At 37.6% G+C, this 18,383-nt stretch overlaps 1 protein-coding gene across 1 annotated transcript; it reads right to left on the reverse strand.

Annotated features, from left to right (window-relative positions):
- Positions 1–2,585: 2,585 nt before the first annotated feature.
- On the reverse strand, positions 2,586–12,788 carry LOC148410169 (uncharacterized). The gene is made up of 6 exons (XM_088436635.1): positions 11,946–12,788; positions 5,792–6,249; positions 4,707–4,775; positions 3,069–3,120; positions 2,799–2,835; positions 2,586–2,710 (listed from the first exon to the last, which is right to left on the reverse strand). Exons 1-6 carry the CDS (start codon positions 12,424–12,426, stop codon positions 2,668–2,670), a joined length of 1,140 nt encoding a protein of 379 aa, XP_088292761.1. The 5' UTR covers positions 12,427–12,788; the 3' UTR covers positions 2,586–2,667.
- Positions 12,789–18,383: the final 5,595 nt, after the last annotated feature.

Below are 18,383 nucleotides of genomic sequence, written 5' to 3' on the forward strand. Positions count from 1 at the left end.
ATCAAATCACAAGTTAAAAGTTGTGGCTTAAAGCCCGAAAAATGCGGTAATACGGTATGTAAAGTCACGTTTAAACTAGTCCTCAATGTACTCGCAATCCATTTCTGTGTCAAACTGAAAAGGAGAACTCACACCAAAGAGCTGCTACTTTGACTATGACTGTTTCACTATTTCAACTTTTTATCTCATTATTTTGACATTTTATCTAATTACTTTGATGTTTTATCTCATTATTTCAACTTTTTACCTCATTATTTTGAATTTTTATTTCATTTTTTGACTTACCATGGATATTTTGTTTGTTTGTTTGTTTAGTGTTTGTTTTAGTGTTAGTGTTTGTTTAGTTTATTTAGTGATGGGTCCCACAACACTGACGCGCCGGCACCTGTGCCGGGCTCACAGAATGACACCTGTGTTGGTGCGCGTACCTGTTTAAGACAGTCACGTGACCGTGTCAAGATTTATGAGGAATTTTTTTGCTGGTGAAATGTCGAATTTGCTCGACAGAGCTGTCATTTACCAACTAAAGCACCTCCTCATTGTTGAGGCATTATCGGGCCAAACATGAGAATGAAGTTCTTGATACACCCAGGATAACCTCAGGTACTCTTGACAAATACATCATTTCATTATTTTCAACTATTCTTCCATGTTGGTAGTCCATACTTTCTACAGAGTTTCACTGTTGACAATTTGGCCCTTGTCAAAATGGCCATGATGGAGGAATGGGCCATAAGTCCTAAAGTAAAGTGTCTTGTGAGTGACGCAGCACCAAACATGATTGCATCCACTCGACAGCTCCAAATTCGCCATTCAAGATGCATTCCACATAGTTTGAATGTATTAGTTAGAAAGTCATATGATAAGGTCCCCGCACTCACATCTATTAGGAACAAAGCTAGGCACATAGTTACATATTTTCATTCAAGCACTACAGCCAAGGAGAATCTCGCTCAGGTGCAACAACAGATTGGACCATCAACTTTGAAACTCATCAATGCGGTGCCAACACACTGGAACGGTAACCTATGAAATGCTGTCAAGGCTGCATGATAAGAGGGAACCAGTGTGGGTAATTCCTGGCCTCTCTGAAGACTGATTTGACTCCACTGACAGCTGATAAGTTTACCATCATAAGAGAAGCACTTCTCGTGCTTGCTCCATTCCATCAATCTACAGTGTAGTTGTCTGAAGAGAAGCAGGTGTCAGGTTCAAATGTCATCCCGGTGATGAAAATGCTCCATCTTGCACTTGAGCGTCACACTTCAACTTTCCACACACAGGCAGCCATACAATTGCAGGGACACCTGAAGTGTCAACTCACACCCACTACTTCCATTCTGGAGTCTTCGAGTGTGTTAACCATAGCGACACTTCCTGATTCCAGACTGAAATCACTTGGGTTCCGCAGTTCCTCCAGGTGCACTGGGGCGGTAAGTAGTCTTCGGTCTGAGTGCATGCGTGCCATTGAGCGCACAAATGAGGCCCAGCCTGGACCGTCACAGCTTCCTACAACCACATCTGGTATGTTATTCACATTTTTTTTTTCGGACATTGTACTTAATTGCTAATTTTCTTTTATTTAATTTCTGTAAGATGAACTTGGCAGGATTTTGATGAGGAGGTGGGACAAAGCAAAAATGCAACATCAGATGCAATCTCCGAAGTGCAACGCTACCTAGGAGAGGAGTTCCTTTGTATGCCGGCGTCATCTGTCCCCTGTGAACATGTTTTCTCCAGGAGAAATTGCTTCCAAGAAATGTAACAGATTAAATTTTAAAACACTGGAAAAACACTTTTTTTTTTAAAATAAAAATTTGTGGACAAATTGTCCTCAAGCATCCTCGTTCACATAATTATCTCTTAGATTGTCACATTATGCTACACATTCACTTTATTTAAAGATATGGGTTAATGCTTTATGAATGCAAAGACTCCATCCATCCATTTCCTGTAGCCGCTTATCCTCATTAGGGTTGCAGGCTGGTGTCAGTTCTGTCTGTGAAGTGGATTGCCTGCAGGAATTTTTAAAGTCCAGTAGGTGTCAGTATTCGGTGACTCAGTATCAACACAGTATCAACACAGTGTGTCATTGTGACGACACACTCCATAACGCCTCATTAACTCATCACTAGTGGCAGGCTATCGGATAAACAGGGACGGACCGAATCAATACACGGGCAGACAGGCAGGATGAATCGCTGGAAAGCTCGGCGTGGCGCGTAGAGACAATCTAGTAGGGGCTGCGAGGAAGAGACCGCGTTATATACTGACGTGATTAGTAGCAGCGGTTGGTGTTTAGGGCTGATTGGCCGAAGGGTTGAGCAGGTGTGGTGAGGCTGGAACTGAAGTGGCTGAGCAGGTGGACTGTGACAAATGTGGTCTGCACTTCTTTGTTTTTGTTTTTGATTGCTGATTGTCGAAAATCAGTTTCCAAATGTTTGTTTTGCGTAACTGCTGAGATAGCTTTGGTTTCCCTATGCCCCCCCAGAACAGATTTCAGGCTAATCAGCCATGTACTTGATGTGCTTTAAGCAATACATGAAACACCAATTAAATTAAAAAAAAACAAAAAAAAAAAAAACTAATTTTTAAAATTTAATTCCACACATTGTTTTTTGCATTTGAGTGGCACAAATTATTTGTTTTGTCATTTAACAAACAACATCAGTTGTTCTCGTCTTCTTCCTCAAATACATCGGCAACAGTCCTATGGAGTGAGACACAAAAAGTAGATAACAGACAACAATGAATAAGATTTGAAAATAAGTAAATTTTAATAGACTGCAGAGACTTACTTGTATATTGACCCAGTAACTTTGTCAAGGAAGCCCCCTGGAGGAAACAGAATTTTTTTTGTCGTCAATTTCACTTCATTATTTTCTTCTAATGGCCAATCATTAGGGATTGCAGAGACACAAATCCCACGAGACAAGATGTTTTACGAGACTGAGGCCTTGTCTACATGGAGCCAAGGTTCTTGCAAACAGGCAGTAAATATCTCCGTTTTTCCCTATTTGCTAAATTTCACTTTCTTGAAAGATTTCCTTGATTTTATATTCACGCACCTGGTTGGCAAAGAGTTTGACATGCAGGACACACGTGGCAGAAACTGCACATCTGTGGAAAGAATGAACAAAATCAACAGTTAACTTGCAATGTGCAGCAGTGACACTTGAAATGTCTGCCCCCTATCCTTGTAAGAAGTAAAAAGAAGATGACGTGTGTCAACCAAGTTTATTAAAGTAGAATAAAATAAAATAACATAAAAAACGCAATACCAAATATAATGTTAAAAAGTGCTTGAAAAGAGAACTTGAGGTAACTAAAATGAGCTGTAACTATAACAAAAATGTTCTTCAAATTGTGATCATATACGTGATCAGAGTTTATTTGGAATATACTATAGTCACATGTTTTTGGTAGTTCTGTATGTCTGTGCTTAATGTCATCATACAGTCAACTGAATTGTTGTTACCTTTACTTTGCTAAATAATATTCTGTAACTTTAGTTTTTTTTTATCTTGTACTTGATGCATGCACACATATATATATATATATATATATATATATATATATATATATATATATATATATATATATATATATATAATTACTTTCACAAATGTTATTGTCGTTTTTCAACATCTAAATGGCACTAAATAAGGTAGGCCACAACTTCCCAAGTATTGCTCGCGTCTTTTTTTTTTTTATAGGTTTGATTAATTTATTAATTAATTTAGTACTTAATTTATTAATTTATTCAGTGTACATCGAAGCCAGGCTCGCAGACGATTTTTTTTTAACCCAAAATGGCTGAAGAAGAGCAAAACAGAAATTGGACTGACGCGACTTTCAGCATTGGCGTCCATGTCAATACAAAAGGATATTTTATTGGAAATGCAATGCGAAGACAAACTACTACAAGCAAGTCATGAAAGTCTTTCTGAAGAAGAAAAGATGAAGGGATTTTGTATTGAAATACCTTGGGGACAGCCGTTTTGAGTGTGTTAATTAGAAATTATTGAAGTTTACATACTCTGAAAAAAGCGTAACTAGCCCACTAGCCTGAGTGTGAAATGCACGGAATGCCACTGTTACATATATATATATATATATATATATATATATATATATATATATATATATATATATATATATATATATATATATATATATATATATATATATATATATATACACACACACACCCACATATATGTATGTGGGTGTGTGTGTGTGTGTTTTATTCAATATTTTGATCAAAGCTACACCTCTTAACTGTGAGGTAGTCACTTGTAACGTAATTATTTCATTAGAAGTCTGATTTACAGCTGGTAAATAAATAGAAGTGTTACTTCAGCAAATCTTGGTGACCTGTGACATGCATGGTATTTTACATATGTTTTTAAGGTTACATAAAATCCTGGCTTGTTCATACTTCTGTACAATTGGTATTTAACATTTAGATCTTTAGGGCTTGCGTTTTCAAACATGGGTTGGAAAATAAGTTTGTATGATGTAGCGTAGGAAAATGATGCTGTGACTAATAGGGGGACAGTGAAATTGAACTGTTATTCAATTATTTATTCAATTATTTCTGCTATGTAAAGCCATAATGCCATTTTCCAGGCTTTTGTATTTACAGTACAATGACTAATATCAAGGCTGAGAATGAGCAGCTCATAAGCTTCCATGTGTCTCACCTTGCAGTCATTGCAGTGTTCCGACTTGTCTCCTTCTTCACAAGGACATTTATCACAGCTGTCACAGTGCTAAAAAGAGATAACGTGCCAAACAGTCACATATCATATATCAGAACTTATAGAGTTTTAAAAGTGGTTACATGTGCAGAGCAAGCAATGCAAGTAGCATAAGGATTTTGACATTTTTGCAGAAATTTGAATTTGGGATGATACATAGTTTTTATTGTCATTGTCAATTCCTTTACTGTATATCTCTGAGTATTTGTGGATCTCACTTATAAGTCACACCCCCATTTTTCATTTCAATTTGGGTGAATTTAATAAAATACAATCATAAGACTACCCCTGACGTTAGTGGTTACATAGATAGATCATGGTTGTCCAAATATAATACATGGTTTGTGTTTTTAAATAACAGTACTTTTATAGGCATTTCTTTATCGGATAACATACTGTTGTCGTTACTGTTCCACGGTTAGTCATCTTTGGACCTGTCCAATTTGTTTGAAATGGAGATCGTTGGAGATGATTTGCTGATCATCTTACTTAAAATACTATCCGAAGCTTTCTTTATCCAAGTGACGACAAGATACTATCCGAAGCTTTCTTTATCCAAGTGACGACTGACATCAGCATGGAAGGTCTCCCTCCCACCTCCTAACATCCTTGCGTGCCACCGCTCTCGCAGTTTTGTCTCAAACGTACAAGTCAATCCATCGTTTCCTTTTCATAACACGCAGTCAAAATAACTGTCAAAATATGATGCATGAAGCCTCGTTGTCAACAACAGAGGGAATGAGGCAGTGCTTTACCAAAGTGCATTTTGCGATGTTCTGTACAAACACTTTAAAAGAGATACAAACTAACTATATGGAGTTAAAGATATATATAACCATTTTAAGCCTTGTAAATGACATAACTTATTTCACATTCAAATTAATGTTATTCAAAGACAGATATGTGTAAAAAATTGGTCTGTTATACGGTTATAAGTTGACACCCCTAATATGGGGTTTGAAAATGAGGACAAAAACTCGACTTGTACTCGAAGAAATATGGTATTTATTTGTAAGAGGTAGACTCACCTCACAGAATTCGCAGTATGCACAGACAGAGCCCTTGTGATATTTGCCGTCGCCATTATCATCGTCGTCATCATCGTTGTCATCGTCATCATCACCATCATCATCATTGTCATCGTCATCATCATCATTGTCGTCATCATCATCATCATCGTCGTCATCATCGTCGTCATCATCATCGTCGTCATCATCGTCGTCGTCATCATCGTCGTCATCATCATCATCATCGTCATCATCATCATCATCGTCGTCGTCATCATCGTCGTCATCATCATCATCGTCGTCATCATCATCATCATCGTCGTCATCATCATCATCGTCATCATCATCATCGTCGTCATCGTCATCATCGTCGTCGTCTTCATCATCGTCGTCATCATCATCGTCGTCATCATCGTCGTCGTCATCATCATCGTCATCATCATCGTCGTCGTCATCATCATCATCATTGTCATCATCATCTGCAAATATGGTCAACATCCACAATTTTCTGGTGACCAACCATTAAGGCTTTCCTCAAGCTTACACTACCTCACACAAAAAATAGATTATATTAAAGCTGAAAGAGTACCACAAAGTGAAATTGTGTTGTATCATGATTATCTGATAAATGTGTCTACAAGTTTTTGTTTTCGTTTTCGATCAAATACATTTATGTATAGCAATTATTCAACAGTCAGAGACATTGTAAAAACTGTTAAGTACTGGTAAGAGCTGAGAAACATGCAGCAGTGTGGATGTCTTATTGGCTATATCTTGTATTGAGCTACGACCTGTTAATTTTTCCTCTTATAATTGAACTTGGTGCTGATCTCCACTTAAAGCAGGTATTTTGCACAATGTACACAACTCACCTTGAATTTCCCCAGCAAGTACCTTGATTGCAATAAGATCTACTGCAGCATAAAGCATGCATAAAATAATTTGAGAAAGCACAATTAAAACAGTCACTACTCACACTTTCACAATTCTTAAGAGAAATGAGGTCCGTCAAAGCATTGGTCAGACCAAACATTATTACAGAACGTGCTTGTATTGAGTGCTACAGATATGTTGATTTACTCACGCTTTACATTTGTGTAAATTTGATTTATTTCATGATTTAACACAGGTTTAAAAACATGGATAATGGTGTTGGCTTTTTGTTCACAGTCAACATAAAACTGTTTCATTAAGAAAGAAAAACAAGAAGGATAAAAGTAGAGAACCATTTCATCTTCTGACAAATTGACGAGCTCTTAGATATTTCTCTCTTTTCCCAAATACTCTCTACCTGAAGGCTGGGCAGAATTTCCTTCCATCAATATATTAATTAATGAAACATGCCCTCAAAATGTATCTCAAATTTGTCCACAATCATTTTAAAACAATTTCATTGCCAAACAAGCATTTGGAGGTCACAAAACTGCATTGAAAATGCCTTCATGTAATGATTACAAGTTTTCACAGATGTTCCGCGGATGCAACGAAACGTCACAATTTACTGTTATTTCATTTCTTTGCAAACAGATTGCCTCTGTGCTCAACAATGGCATAAATATTCTACAGAGAAAGAGAGAGATACAGAGATCTGAAGAAAGAGAGAAACCTTATTTCTAGCTAAGCTAATTCAAGTGTCTGATCAGCCAAAAATTTTATAGGATCAAATGTGGAGTGATAGGTTGATAGGTCTTTCATTTTTTTTGCCACTCTTTAAAAACAGTTTATTTATCTAAAGAGGCCCTCCTGCACCTCCCCTCAAGCTGAAATCTCCCTCAGTCATTTGAGTAGAAATTTTCAACCTTCAAGCAGTCTCTCTTTCTCTGTAGACTCACATGAACAGGACACAAATGCAGCTCAATCCAATCCCCTCCCAAAATTAGAATGGATATTAACAAAATAGGAAGCATTCTTTCCAAGGAAACAAAATCAAAAAACTAGAAGAGAAAATCCAAAACAGGCTCAGCAAAATTGTCTTTTTGTGTTTCCAATCTCTCTCTCTCTCTCTCAATTACTTCTGCAGTCCCCAAGTTCATATTTAGTGTACTGTACGAAGAACTTCGGACAGACGAGCTTCAGGCGGGCCAGTTCAATTCCCCCAGAGTGCTCATAACTCTATAGTTAGGTAGGGAAAAGAACACAGCGTAAGAGACAGGAAGGGAAATTGCCAAGCTAGAAAGTGGTGGAGGAGGGACTTTGTAAGAATGATAAGAATTCTAAAGACAAGCGGCAGAGATGATCAAGGTCATGTATAAGATATTAAAGAGGTGGGACGGGTAAGGGTTTATCCGTCCCTCTCTCTTTTGAACTCATGCAGCATTTTGTAACATTGACCAATCATCCTTGCTACATCAGTTGAATTTAACAGTACGGGCAAACCGAATTGGGCTATATTTTGCATTCTAGTTTCGAACAGACTGACTTGGAACAAACACTATGCTCTTGTTTAAGGTCATTGGTCAGTGACAGCTGTAGCTTTGCAGGCAGTATTCTGGGTATATGTTAACACAGACAACACATTAGAAAGGTACAGTTAACAGAAATAAGTCATTTTCACAGTGATGTCATACCACCCTTTTCTCTTGCTGGAGTTATAGAACATTTATATATGGCATATTCATATGTGAAATATTACACTAAATTTTATTAAGTCAGTTATTGGATATAGGTGAATGACAATAATAATAATTATATTCAGAACATTATTAATTTAAATTTGTTGGCAGCTTTATTTCGGTTCCTCCAAAAATGCACTTAAATGAATACAATTAAACATTAGATTAGATTAATAAAATATGGTGTGCCTAGCTGTTCTCAGTTCCAACCTTGTTCCCCCGATTGTTATGTGGATTTTAGAATAAAAATTGTACAGAATTATATACAATGGCCCTGTGAGTGGCTAGCGACCAGTCCATGGTGTAACCAATATCTCATTCAAAGATACTTGAAAGAATCAACAAGTGATATTGAAATTGAATTAATATGTTTTAATAGTGAATACCATGATAGTTTTGTAATTCCAGGTGACAACCATATTAGTAATTTCTTCACTAGCACAGAGCAAGTATATGGAGTATAAAGAAGAGAAAATGCTTTTGTTAAAGAGACATTCTGTAAGATTTGACAGTTTTTTTTATTGTGGACAGCAGGAGGTGCAGCATTTACCACTGTCCTTAGCTATAACAAACATGGCCGCCTCCAGAGAAATGCCACCCCCATGTAATATAATTTAATGATAACTAGACCGACAATTATATTTAAAACAAGCTGTTGATCGTTAAGAACATTTTTTTTAAGTTTTTGAAATGTATAATCATTTAATTCATTCCTTTATAATGAAAAAGAGTCTAAATATTACACAGTTTCCCTTTAAGAATAGGTATTTTGTACAAGCAAATTCTTTAACTGTATCATCTGCAATGAAACTTTCAGAGTAGTGAAAATAGCAAGCACATAAAGGATGATACACTCAATAAGAGGTAGAAGAATTACCAGTGCGGCAGCACCTAAATGCTAATGGAGCTTCTAGTTCTATTTTGGGGAAATATTTTACCCAAACAAATTGAATCTGATGCTACTCTGAATAAGCAGTTTAAAGGACAAGCTGCTTTTGCCATTTATGTCTGCATTGTTGCTGCATCCAAAAGCGCTAATACGCGCAAAGTTATTTAACCGAGGACAAAAGTGGGGGATACAATCCATTACACTGACAGTCACTACCAAAGTATTCAATACAGCAAGCATGACTCAAAAAAGTTAACAAATAAGTTTAATCAATAAGATTTAGTAAAATTTACTATTACTTACGACTTACTATTGCAATGTTTCCGTAAAGAGTCTTGAGCTGTTAAGTTTGGCAAAACTTAAGGTACGACTAGGGCCGGGGTGTCCAAACTTTTTGCAAAGTGGGCCAGATTTGGTGTGTTAAAAATGTAGGTGGGCCAACCTTGGCAGGCGTTCTTTACATATAATAGCAATTAATTTAAATGCATTTCAGCAGCCGTTCTGTGTTTAACATTTGCTTTTTTATTTTCATTTCAGCTATCTTAAGCATGTGTTTTGGGTAATTTGAAACATGGATGTCAAAATTGAATTGACATTAAATATTGAAATTGAATATTCACTTAACTTCACTTTTTTTAACACTTCAACTTACTTTTTTGTAACAGTTGAACAGAAGTAATTACATTTGAAAATTACAATTACAAATTACAAATTACATTTGAAACATAAAAAAAAATCTCACCATGGCAGTTTAATATTCATAGAATTTTTAAACACAATAACAGAGAAATGAACAAGTAATCGTCATATCTATAAGTGCAGGGCTCATTTAAAATCTGTTATTAGTAACTATAAATGTTGATTGGATTTTTAAATGGTTATTATTCTGGAGTGAAAAAAAAACGTTTTCAGACTTATTGTGAATGAAAAATGACTTGTCCGCATTAGTGTGATGGGTGAAACAGATCTGGAGTGCAGGACAAAGGCCAGGTGTGGCTCTATGGCAGTAGTATGGATGCGCAAGATGTCTTGTAAGTGAGAGTCCGACAGCCGTGTCCTCACACGGCTCTTATTTAAGTTCATAACCGAGAATGTCTTCTCACACAAATACGTCAAACCGAACAAGTTCAGCATTTTCTTACCAAATGCTCAAATCTCTCGGAAACTTGTCCTTATCCAGCTGTCCGAAAAAGTTGGCGATATAAAGCTGCTGGTGCTGACCGCAGCTCACTGCGTCACACAGCAGCTCAACTTTCCTCCTTTTGTTGATTGTTGCCATTTTAGAAAATTAGGGGCTCACACAGTCAAGTCCTCATATACTAATTTGCTGTTCCTAATTGAGCCTATAGATGGCAGCATTTAGCACACGCAGGTAACAGCGCTGCTGCCCAATGTATTAATTCTCCATACGGGCCAGACGTCATTGATTTTATGACGGAGGCTGCGGGCCGGATGGAAATTGACCATGGGCCGCGTTTGGCCCCCGGGCCGAACTTTGGACATGTCTGGACTAGGGAGTTGCTTGGAATGTGTAAAACTGATGCACAGCTTTATTGAGAATCATCCATTTATCGTTCCATGAGAGCACCACTTGTCCTCATTAAGGTCCAAGGTGAGCTAATGACTTCCACCTAACAATCAGCAATATCAGCAATTTGAGTTGATTATGGAAATTAAGATGACATCACGCCAAGCTATCGAGAAAAGTCAGTCGATCTGTGAGCCATTCACGCCACGCATGCATAAAGCAGGAAAAAAATGGCTGAATCGAATGCGAACAAAACGGCAAGCAGGATTTTCCAATTGCTCATCCGGCTTCAATCGTAAGGACAATGTACACACGTTAGTTAAAATACCTTGTGACGGGACAATAATATTTATAATTTATATTACCAAACAATATATCGATTTGGAGTCATGGGTCATTAGCTTGCTAGCTAGCTCCAAGTCATAAGCCTCTCAGTACGATTTCATGAAATAATTTACAAATAAATTGGGCATTCATATTGCAGACTATCAACTGTCGATGTATGGAATAAGATCGCTGTCAAAAAAACGCATGCGAGCTGCCCAATGGCCGGATGACAAGCAATTCGATTGACTTTGAGACGTCACCCCAAGCTACCAGGCAATTTGCATATTCAACTCAAATCCAAGGTTCAGATCCTCGAATGCAAAAGATCAGATCCACAAATTCAAAGGAGAGATTCATGCAAAGACATGAAGTCGTGTCTCACAGATTATAGTCGTGCAAACGAGTTGTTTTCAAAATAACTTGCACTTGCAAATTTTTAATTGGTAAACTCAACACAATTTAGAATCGTAGTCATACAAAAATAATTCAAACTCAACACAATTTAGGGTCGTACTCATGCCAGTTGTTAAACATGCATAATTCTTTTTGACAGTAATCTTACTCCATACACATTCACCATGGATAAATTCCAATTATCTATGAACCTAATATGTAAGATTTTGGAATGTGTTAGGATGCTTCGCTAAAATAGTAAGATGTATATCAGAAAACATAATCAACCCCACATTATCTTTCTATATTGTTTATCTCTTAACCTGATTAAAGATTAAGGGTGTCAGAAATACAATGATTTCAGGAAGAAGTGGTCTGACATGACATGAAAATGGCCTTTTACATGAACGTACGACATTAACTAACCTTCATGATCATCGTCGTCATCATCGTCATCATCGTCATCATCATCGTCGTCATCATCGTCGTCATCATCATCGTCGTCATCATCATCGTCGTCATCATCGTCGTCGTCATCATCGTCATCATCATTATCGTCGTCATCATCGTCATCATCATCGTCGTCATCATCGTCGTCGTCATCGTCGTCGTCGTCATCGTCGTCGTCGTCATCGTCGTCGTCGTCATCGTCGTCGTCATCGTCGTCATCATCGTCGTCGTCATCGTCGTCGTCATCATCGTCATCGTCGTCGTCGTCGTCGTCATCATCATCGTCATCATCTCCATCATCATCATCGTCGTCATCATCATCATCGTCATCAGCTACCAGGCCTTGCTCAGAATGGAATGGCAGATCCTGCGCCTTGGCCACAGGAGCCAGCGGGGTGTGGAAGGAGCAGAGCAGCACCATGAGCAACGCAATGATCAAACTTCTTAAGGATGCCATGTCCAAAGACTAGACCGGGCCAGCTAACAAGGAATAAACTTGGATTCACCACAGGAGGCCTTAACTGCTGTTCAGGCCTACAAACACCCACACAGCCTCACAAACTTAAATCCAATATCAAGTAGTCACTACACAAAGAAGAATGACACCAGCTCTGATGGCATCCAATTAACAGGCTCCTGTAAATAGAAAATATTCCAAGCTGAGTTCCAGGTACGTGTTTCCAGTATCCACACAACCGTTTTTGGATTGAAAAAAAGTCCTCTATTTGAATCTCAATTTTCAGTCAGCACGTTTATGAGAGTCCTCAGTGACTGGTCAGTGTTGAAGACACTGGCAGGGGTAGACTGAAAAACCGTGAGACCAACCCATGGAGTAAGACGATAAGAGAGGGCTGGCGGGGGGTGGGGGGTGGTTAAGACTGACTGACATGGGCACATGTTGGTGAACAGGCTTGCATCCATAAGTTACTCTGGGCAGCGGGACGAGGAAGGGGGGGTATACGGAACAGGTGCCACTGGCTTTCCATGATCAAAGTAAAATCTACCTTTTTCAGTACCAAAAATGCATTAATGTTGAAACTAATGCATGTAATGTGTCTTCCAAACAAGTGAGCGTTTGAAATGACTACTTACGTAGGTCCCTTTAGGAGAAATTGCTACAATGATGAACATCTATAATTTCATCTTCTTGCAAAGCCACACTAGATTCACCTTTGTTAACAAATAGGTTGTGAATCCATTCCTTGCCAGTTTGTGGGTCCTTTTTGACTGAAAAGTTGCAGTCGTAGTCCTTACTGCGCTAAATCCTTATTTCAAGAATGATTCCTGGTAATTCATCTGAAAAAGTGTTCTTTCTTTCATTTTGAAACTGTAGGCTCTTCTCTTTTCTCATCACTGGACCTTTTCTCCTTCCCAAAGAAATTTTTCATAGATATCCATTTCTTAGTCATGTTGCTAAATTACGAGTAAACGAAACGAATGGGGACCTCTGCTCAATATTATGTCTGTTGGAACAAAACCCCAAGGCCGGTGCTATATGTTGACCATCTGATCTAATGTAGTTTTGATGACTTTGATCAGTATCTAGGCAGTCAGATCTGAGCCACATCTGTGCGTTTATGTAATTGTACAATTGTGTAATCGTCTTTCATAAATTTGATCAATTCAATGAATACATGAATAATATTATCATTATTATTGTTTAGAATTTTTAAATAATCTCACCTGCTGTCATATAGCTATTCAAGGGGACACTACAACCACAACAATATGTGGTGGGAATAGACACATGAGGTCCACTGTCATATTTTAGTTGTAAGCAGCAATCAGCTCATAATTCATTTATGATGGGAACTTCTTAAAGTGGAATGTTGCCACACGAGCCAATGAGCCAAACGTGCAATGACATTATTTTGGTCATGCATTGATCGCAATGTTTTCCGCACAGAGATGTCTCCATGTGAGGTGTGCGTGCACTACATTTAAAGAGGAACCAGTTTGATTGGTAGCAACTCGCCTAAAATGGAGCAAACCACCTTTTGTACCGTCTTGCACTTGTCTGCAAAATTACCTACACCTGGGCTAACTGGAGTGAATGTACACTTTAGTGCCAGCTATTTTGGATCTTAATCCAAAGCCCAGGCCCCTTAGTCCCTTACTCAGCGCCACACTTTGTCAACACAAGTTACCGTGGCACATATGCATTAGAGCCTGGCTTAATATATTCCAAAATACTGTACATAGTGATATGACTTCAGCTGGGCACATCCATGATTGCCTGTACGTGACCTTGTTACCCACTCTTTAGGCGCTTCTTTAGCATTCACAACTCATCTCACAACTAATCCAAGGTGTAACATTGATGCAAGGTGTGGTTGCTAGCTATGCCTTAGGTTGTTGGGCTATATTTTCTCACGTACCAAATCACTTCAGATATGCATTCAAAAACTCTGCATGCTTCCAGTATCGCCTTCATGTTGATATAGTCAGGGCATTTTGGCCAAGCCCAGACACTGATCTGGGGGCCATCTACTTCTCTGTCCCTCCCCCTACACACCATCCTGAAAATAGATCGATTTGTGCAAGGGGGAGTTGACAACTAAGCTATTTAAAACACCACAACTCCACCGTCAGTGTAATGTGAGCAACCCGGGCCGTGTTGGTATGGGTGCAGCACGGAATCAAAAAGCCTCTGTCAAGTCTCACATTGACATGGATTGGAATTAATTGTGGAAACATATATATATATATATATATATATATATATATATATATATATATATATATATATATATATATATATATATATATATATATATATATATATATATATATATATATATATATATATATATATATATATACAGTGATACAGTGATATACAGTGATCCCTCCTACTTTGCGGTCTCAGATATCACAGTCTCAGTACTTTGCGGGTTTTTCCAGGAAAAAAATAATATTTCAAAATAAAAAATCATTTAAAAAATGTGCAAAAATGTAAAAAATATTGAAAGCAAACAAGTACATTATACAATACTGTATCAATCAAATAATGAAGTAATATTAGTTAAGAACTATGTTAATTCTTCAAGCGTTAGAGTTCGTGACGTTTTTATCTTATTTTGAAATTATTTAATTTGTCGGGTCGCGCTTCATTTCCGTTTCCTGTTTTACGTTCTCTGTGAGTCATTCGGCTCGTTACGGTGACACCGTGGTAAATGACAACGTAAGCTCATATTTATAGTTTATTATCATTTATGTTGATAACGCACTCCACTGCCTATGTTTAGTAAGTGATGAGTGTTTATTCTGTTTATGTGTTCGTTTGTGTAGAGGTTGCTCTTTATAGTTAGTCGTTGTTGTTGTTGCTAACCCGCTAATGTCGGCTAAAAATACAGTAAATTAATAGATTACGTGTTTATATGTTAGATGACTGACTTTAAGATTGTTGTTGATTTATTATTCAACAGATACTACATGATACACCATACATGAGCCAAAATAAATGTGAAGTTCAACGTGATGACTTGCGTACTTTTTCACTGGAGTCTTGGTGCAGATAACCAGTCCTGAGAACAAATTCTCAACAAACTAAGTAATATTAGATGTACTTCAGGTCAAAGTATAGCATTGAGTTTGTAACATGTCACATGTTAGACATTTGACCAGGGCTTTCTATCGTAAATGTTAAGCAGTCAGACTTGTAGACCCTCTCGTAATTGCGCTTCAGTGCACTACCATTTATGGGAATAAAAGGTATGAGGTTTTGCCACACAACTATTTGCGTTATAGAAAAAAATCCATTCCCAAATTAGCCAGATCACTAAAATCATGATATATACAGTATTTATATAACTTTAAAACAACAACTTAAAATGTATTCTTCTTCTTTAATACTGTCCAAAAAAGTACAAGCACAACCTCACAAATCATCATAAAATATCAACATTACTGTTAATCAAAAAACATTTCAAGTTTTTCATATATTGGAAAAAAAATCAGCTCGTTTTTATACTTTACATTACAAAATCATCTTGCGGGCTGGATTAAAGCCGTTTTTGGGCCAGAACAGGCCCGCCGACCATATGTTTGACACCAGTGCTCTAGTCATGCCTCTGTCACATGGAAGGCAAAAGGCATGACAGTCTATGAGAGAATTAGTGCATTGATAAACTTCTCTGGAAATAGACTGCAAGAGTGTGAACATTTATGAAAGCTGTCTAAGTGGAACACTTAAGTTCAGCTGCGAGGATCTTGTTGAAGTTGATGTTTGAAGTTTCTCATCAGTGTATTTGGCTCATAAACTTGTATTTCTGAATTTAATCTCAGAGGCTCACTAGCCATAATGTTTAGCGCATGTGACTGTGATAGAAGTAGTGATAGATGGGCTGCAGTGGAAGACAGCTGAGTTTGAAAGATCGAGGAGGAGACTGTGTCAAAACGAAGACTGCAAAGTGGTTGAAAGTGGAGATGTCCTCAGACATGCCTAAGACATTTCTTGTGCCACTGACTCTGCCTCTATTCACCCACTTGACCCACTTAGTTATGTGTAACCACTTTAAAAATAATCATCCAAATCATCAAGTGTCATCAGATCATGTGGAATCATTTTTGGTGAGGCCCAAAGCTCTAAGTTTTGCACGTTTATACATTATTTAAAAAAAAAAAAAAAAAAAAACGTCTGAAAAGGTTTTGTGAGGTGAGGAGATGACAGCAAGTGTGCTGCATCAGCCAGTTCATCAAGTGCATTTGACAATCCCCGCTCAGGGTTCATTTGCTTCCTTCAATATGATCCCATGCCCCATCTCTTTCCATTTAAGGACTGGCTAAAGTTGGGTCCAGCCTTGAGCCGAGCTCATAAGGGTACCATGAAGTTATGGAGACATGACTGACCTAAGCAAACCATTCTGTGTTTGACAAAGAAATGCATTTAAAGTTAGAGAAACTTTAGAAAAGACTTTGTGGTTGAGGAAGATATATATATATATATATATATATATATATATATATATATATATATATATATATATATATATATATATATATATATATATATATATATATATATATATATATATATATATATATATATATATATATATATATATATGGCCAACAAAGCCTTCTCTGCTGGCCTAGCATAACCTGACATCATTATCATAATCATAATAAACTATAATAACTATAATAACAGTCAATTTCATTTCAAATTCATTTTTACTAAATATATATTATACTTTTTTTTTTAATTTATAAAGTTGTTCCCCATGGAGCAGCATGTGTCGGTGATAGAGACACAGAGTCGTCTCCCGACCATCAAGACCACGTCTAAATGTCCTTGAGCAAGACACTGAACCCCCAGTTGCTCCTGATGCTGCGTCATCAGTAGGTAAATGACTAGTTAGTGTAAAGCACTTTGAGTACCTAAGGTAGAAAAGCGCTATATAAGTGAAAGTCCATTTACCATTTAGTCCATATCTTGTTCTTTTTCATGTCATATTATATCCATTTGGTGAAACTCCTCTAGTGTTGTGGTTTTAAGTTTGCCATTTTTAATCCAATTAGAATTCAGCTAACTTGTGTTGCCAGGCTGTATGTAATCCACCTGCTCCCAGAGGCACTAGGGCATTTGATTCAACTGTTGCAGACTTCTGCACAAGCACAGATGGATGTCGAAGCAGCCCGTATACTTATTAGACAACTGTAACCAATCGAGTCATAAGATCGCCATCTAGAGGGCTCACATTGAACGTGACGCGAGTGGATGCTCACTGTAGGAAGGCAACGCAATGCTCAACAACCAAGCTATGCGCTGTTGGCTTTGAATGATTGATTGCGTTAGAGGCGTAGCGTAGCTCTTAGCTAACCTGTCCCGACTTGGCCATATTTCTGACTGGGCTACCAGGGGCAGGAGCTAACCCTGGCAAATAGTTCTGCTGGGAATGCCTTTTGTTTGCAAAGGACCGATTTGGTGTTTGGAGCTACACTGGATTTGCAAACTTCAATTGTTTAACCAAGGCAACAACGAGACACCATCTGGACGGCTGGACACACGTGCTACGGTGCTTTTAAAAACTTCTTGGGACACCCGAGTGGATATACAGTATTGTACATCTCCGTTCAAAGATAAAGAGAGCTCCTCAATGCGCTATGGTGCTTTTAAAAAAAAACTTTCGGGAACACCCGATTGGATACACTGTATATCTCAGTGACAAGAGGAAGAGAACATGAAGAGGTCAAGAAAAATCGGGAGATATTGAACAGACTGATCTATTGTGACCGCCGTTTGTGTTGGTGAGTTCAAGCCCTTTCTTTATTTATTGTTTCATTTATAATATGGTTGTGGTATTTTATTTCGTTCTTATTCAATTAATAGTAAAGAAATAAAATGATGTTCTTCTTATATTAAACTGCGATTTGTAATTTGGACTTTATATAATTTCGTGGATATTTATT

This window comes from Hippichthys cyanospilos, chromosome 16 (assembly GCF_059441005.1).
Source record: "Hippichthys cyanospilos isolate Australia breed blue-spotted pipefish chromosome 16, RoL_Hcya_1.0, whole genome shotgun sequence".
Taxonomy (NCBI): Eukaryota; Metazoa; Chordata; class Actinopteri; order Syngnathiformes; family Syngnathidae; genus Hippichthys; species Hippichthys cyanospilos.

What these genes read in the sequence shown, in the direction of transcription:
- LOC148410169 (XM_088436635.1), bottom strand. Translation starts at nt 12,426, where the DNA reads ATGGCATCCTTAAGAAGTTTGATCATTGCGTTGCTCATGGTGCTGCTC. An exon ending in CATACTGCGAATTCTGTGAG is followed by an intron (nt 4,776 to 5,791) that starts GTGAGTCTACCT and finishes ATCTCTTTTTAG; the next exon opens with CACTGTGACAGCTGTGATAA. An exon ending in TCAAACTCTTTGCCAACCAG is followed by an intron (nt 2,836 to 3,068) that starts GTGCGTGAATAT and finishes TGTTTCCTCCAG; the next exon opens with GGGGCTTCCTTGACAAAGTT.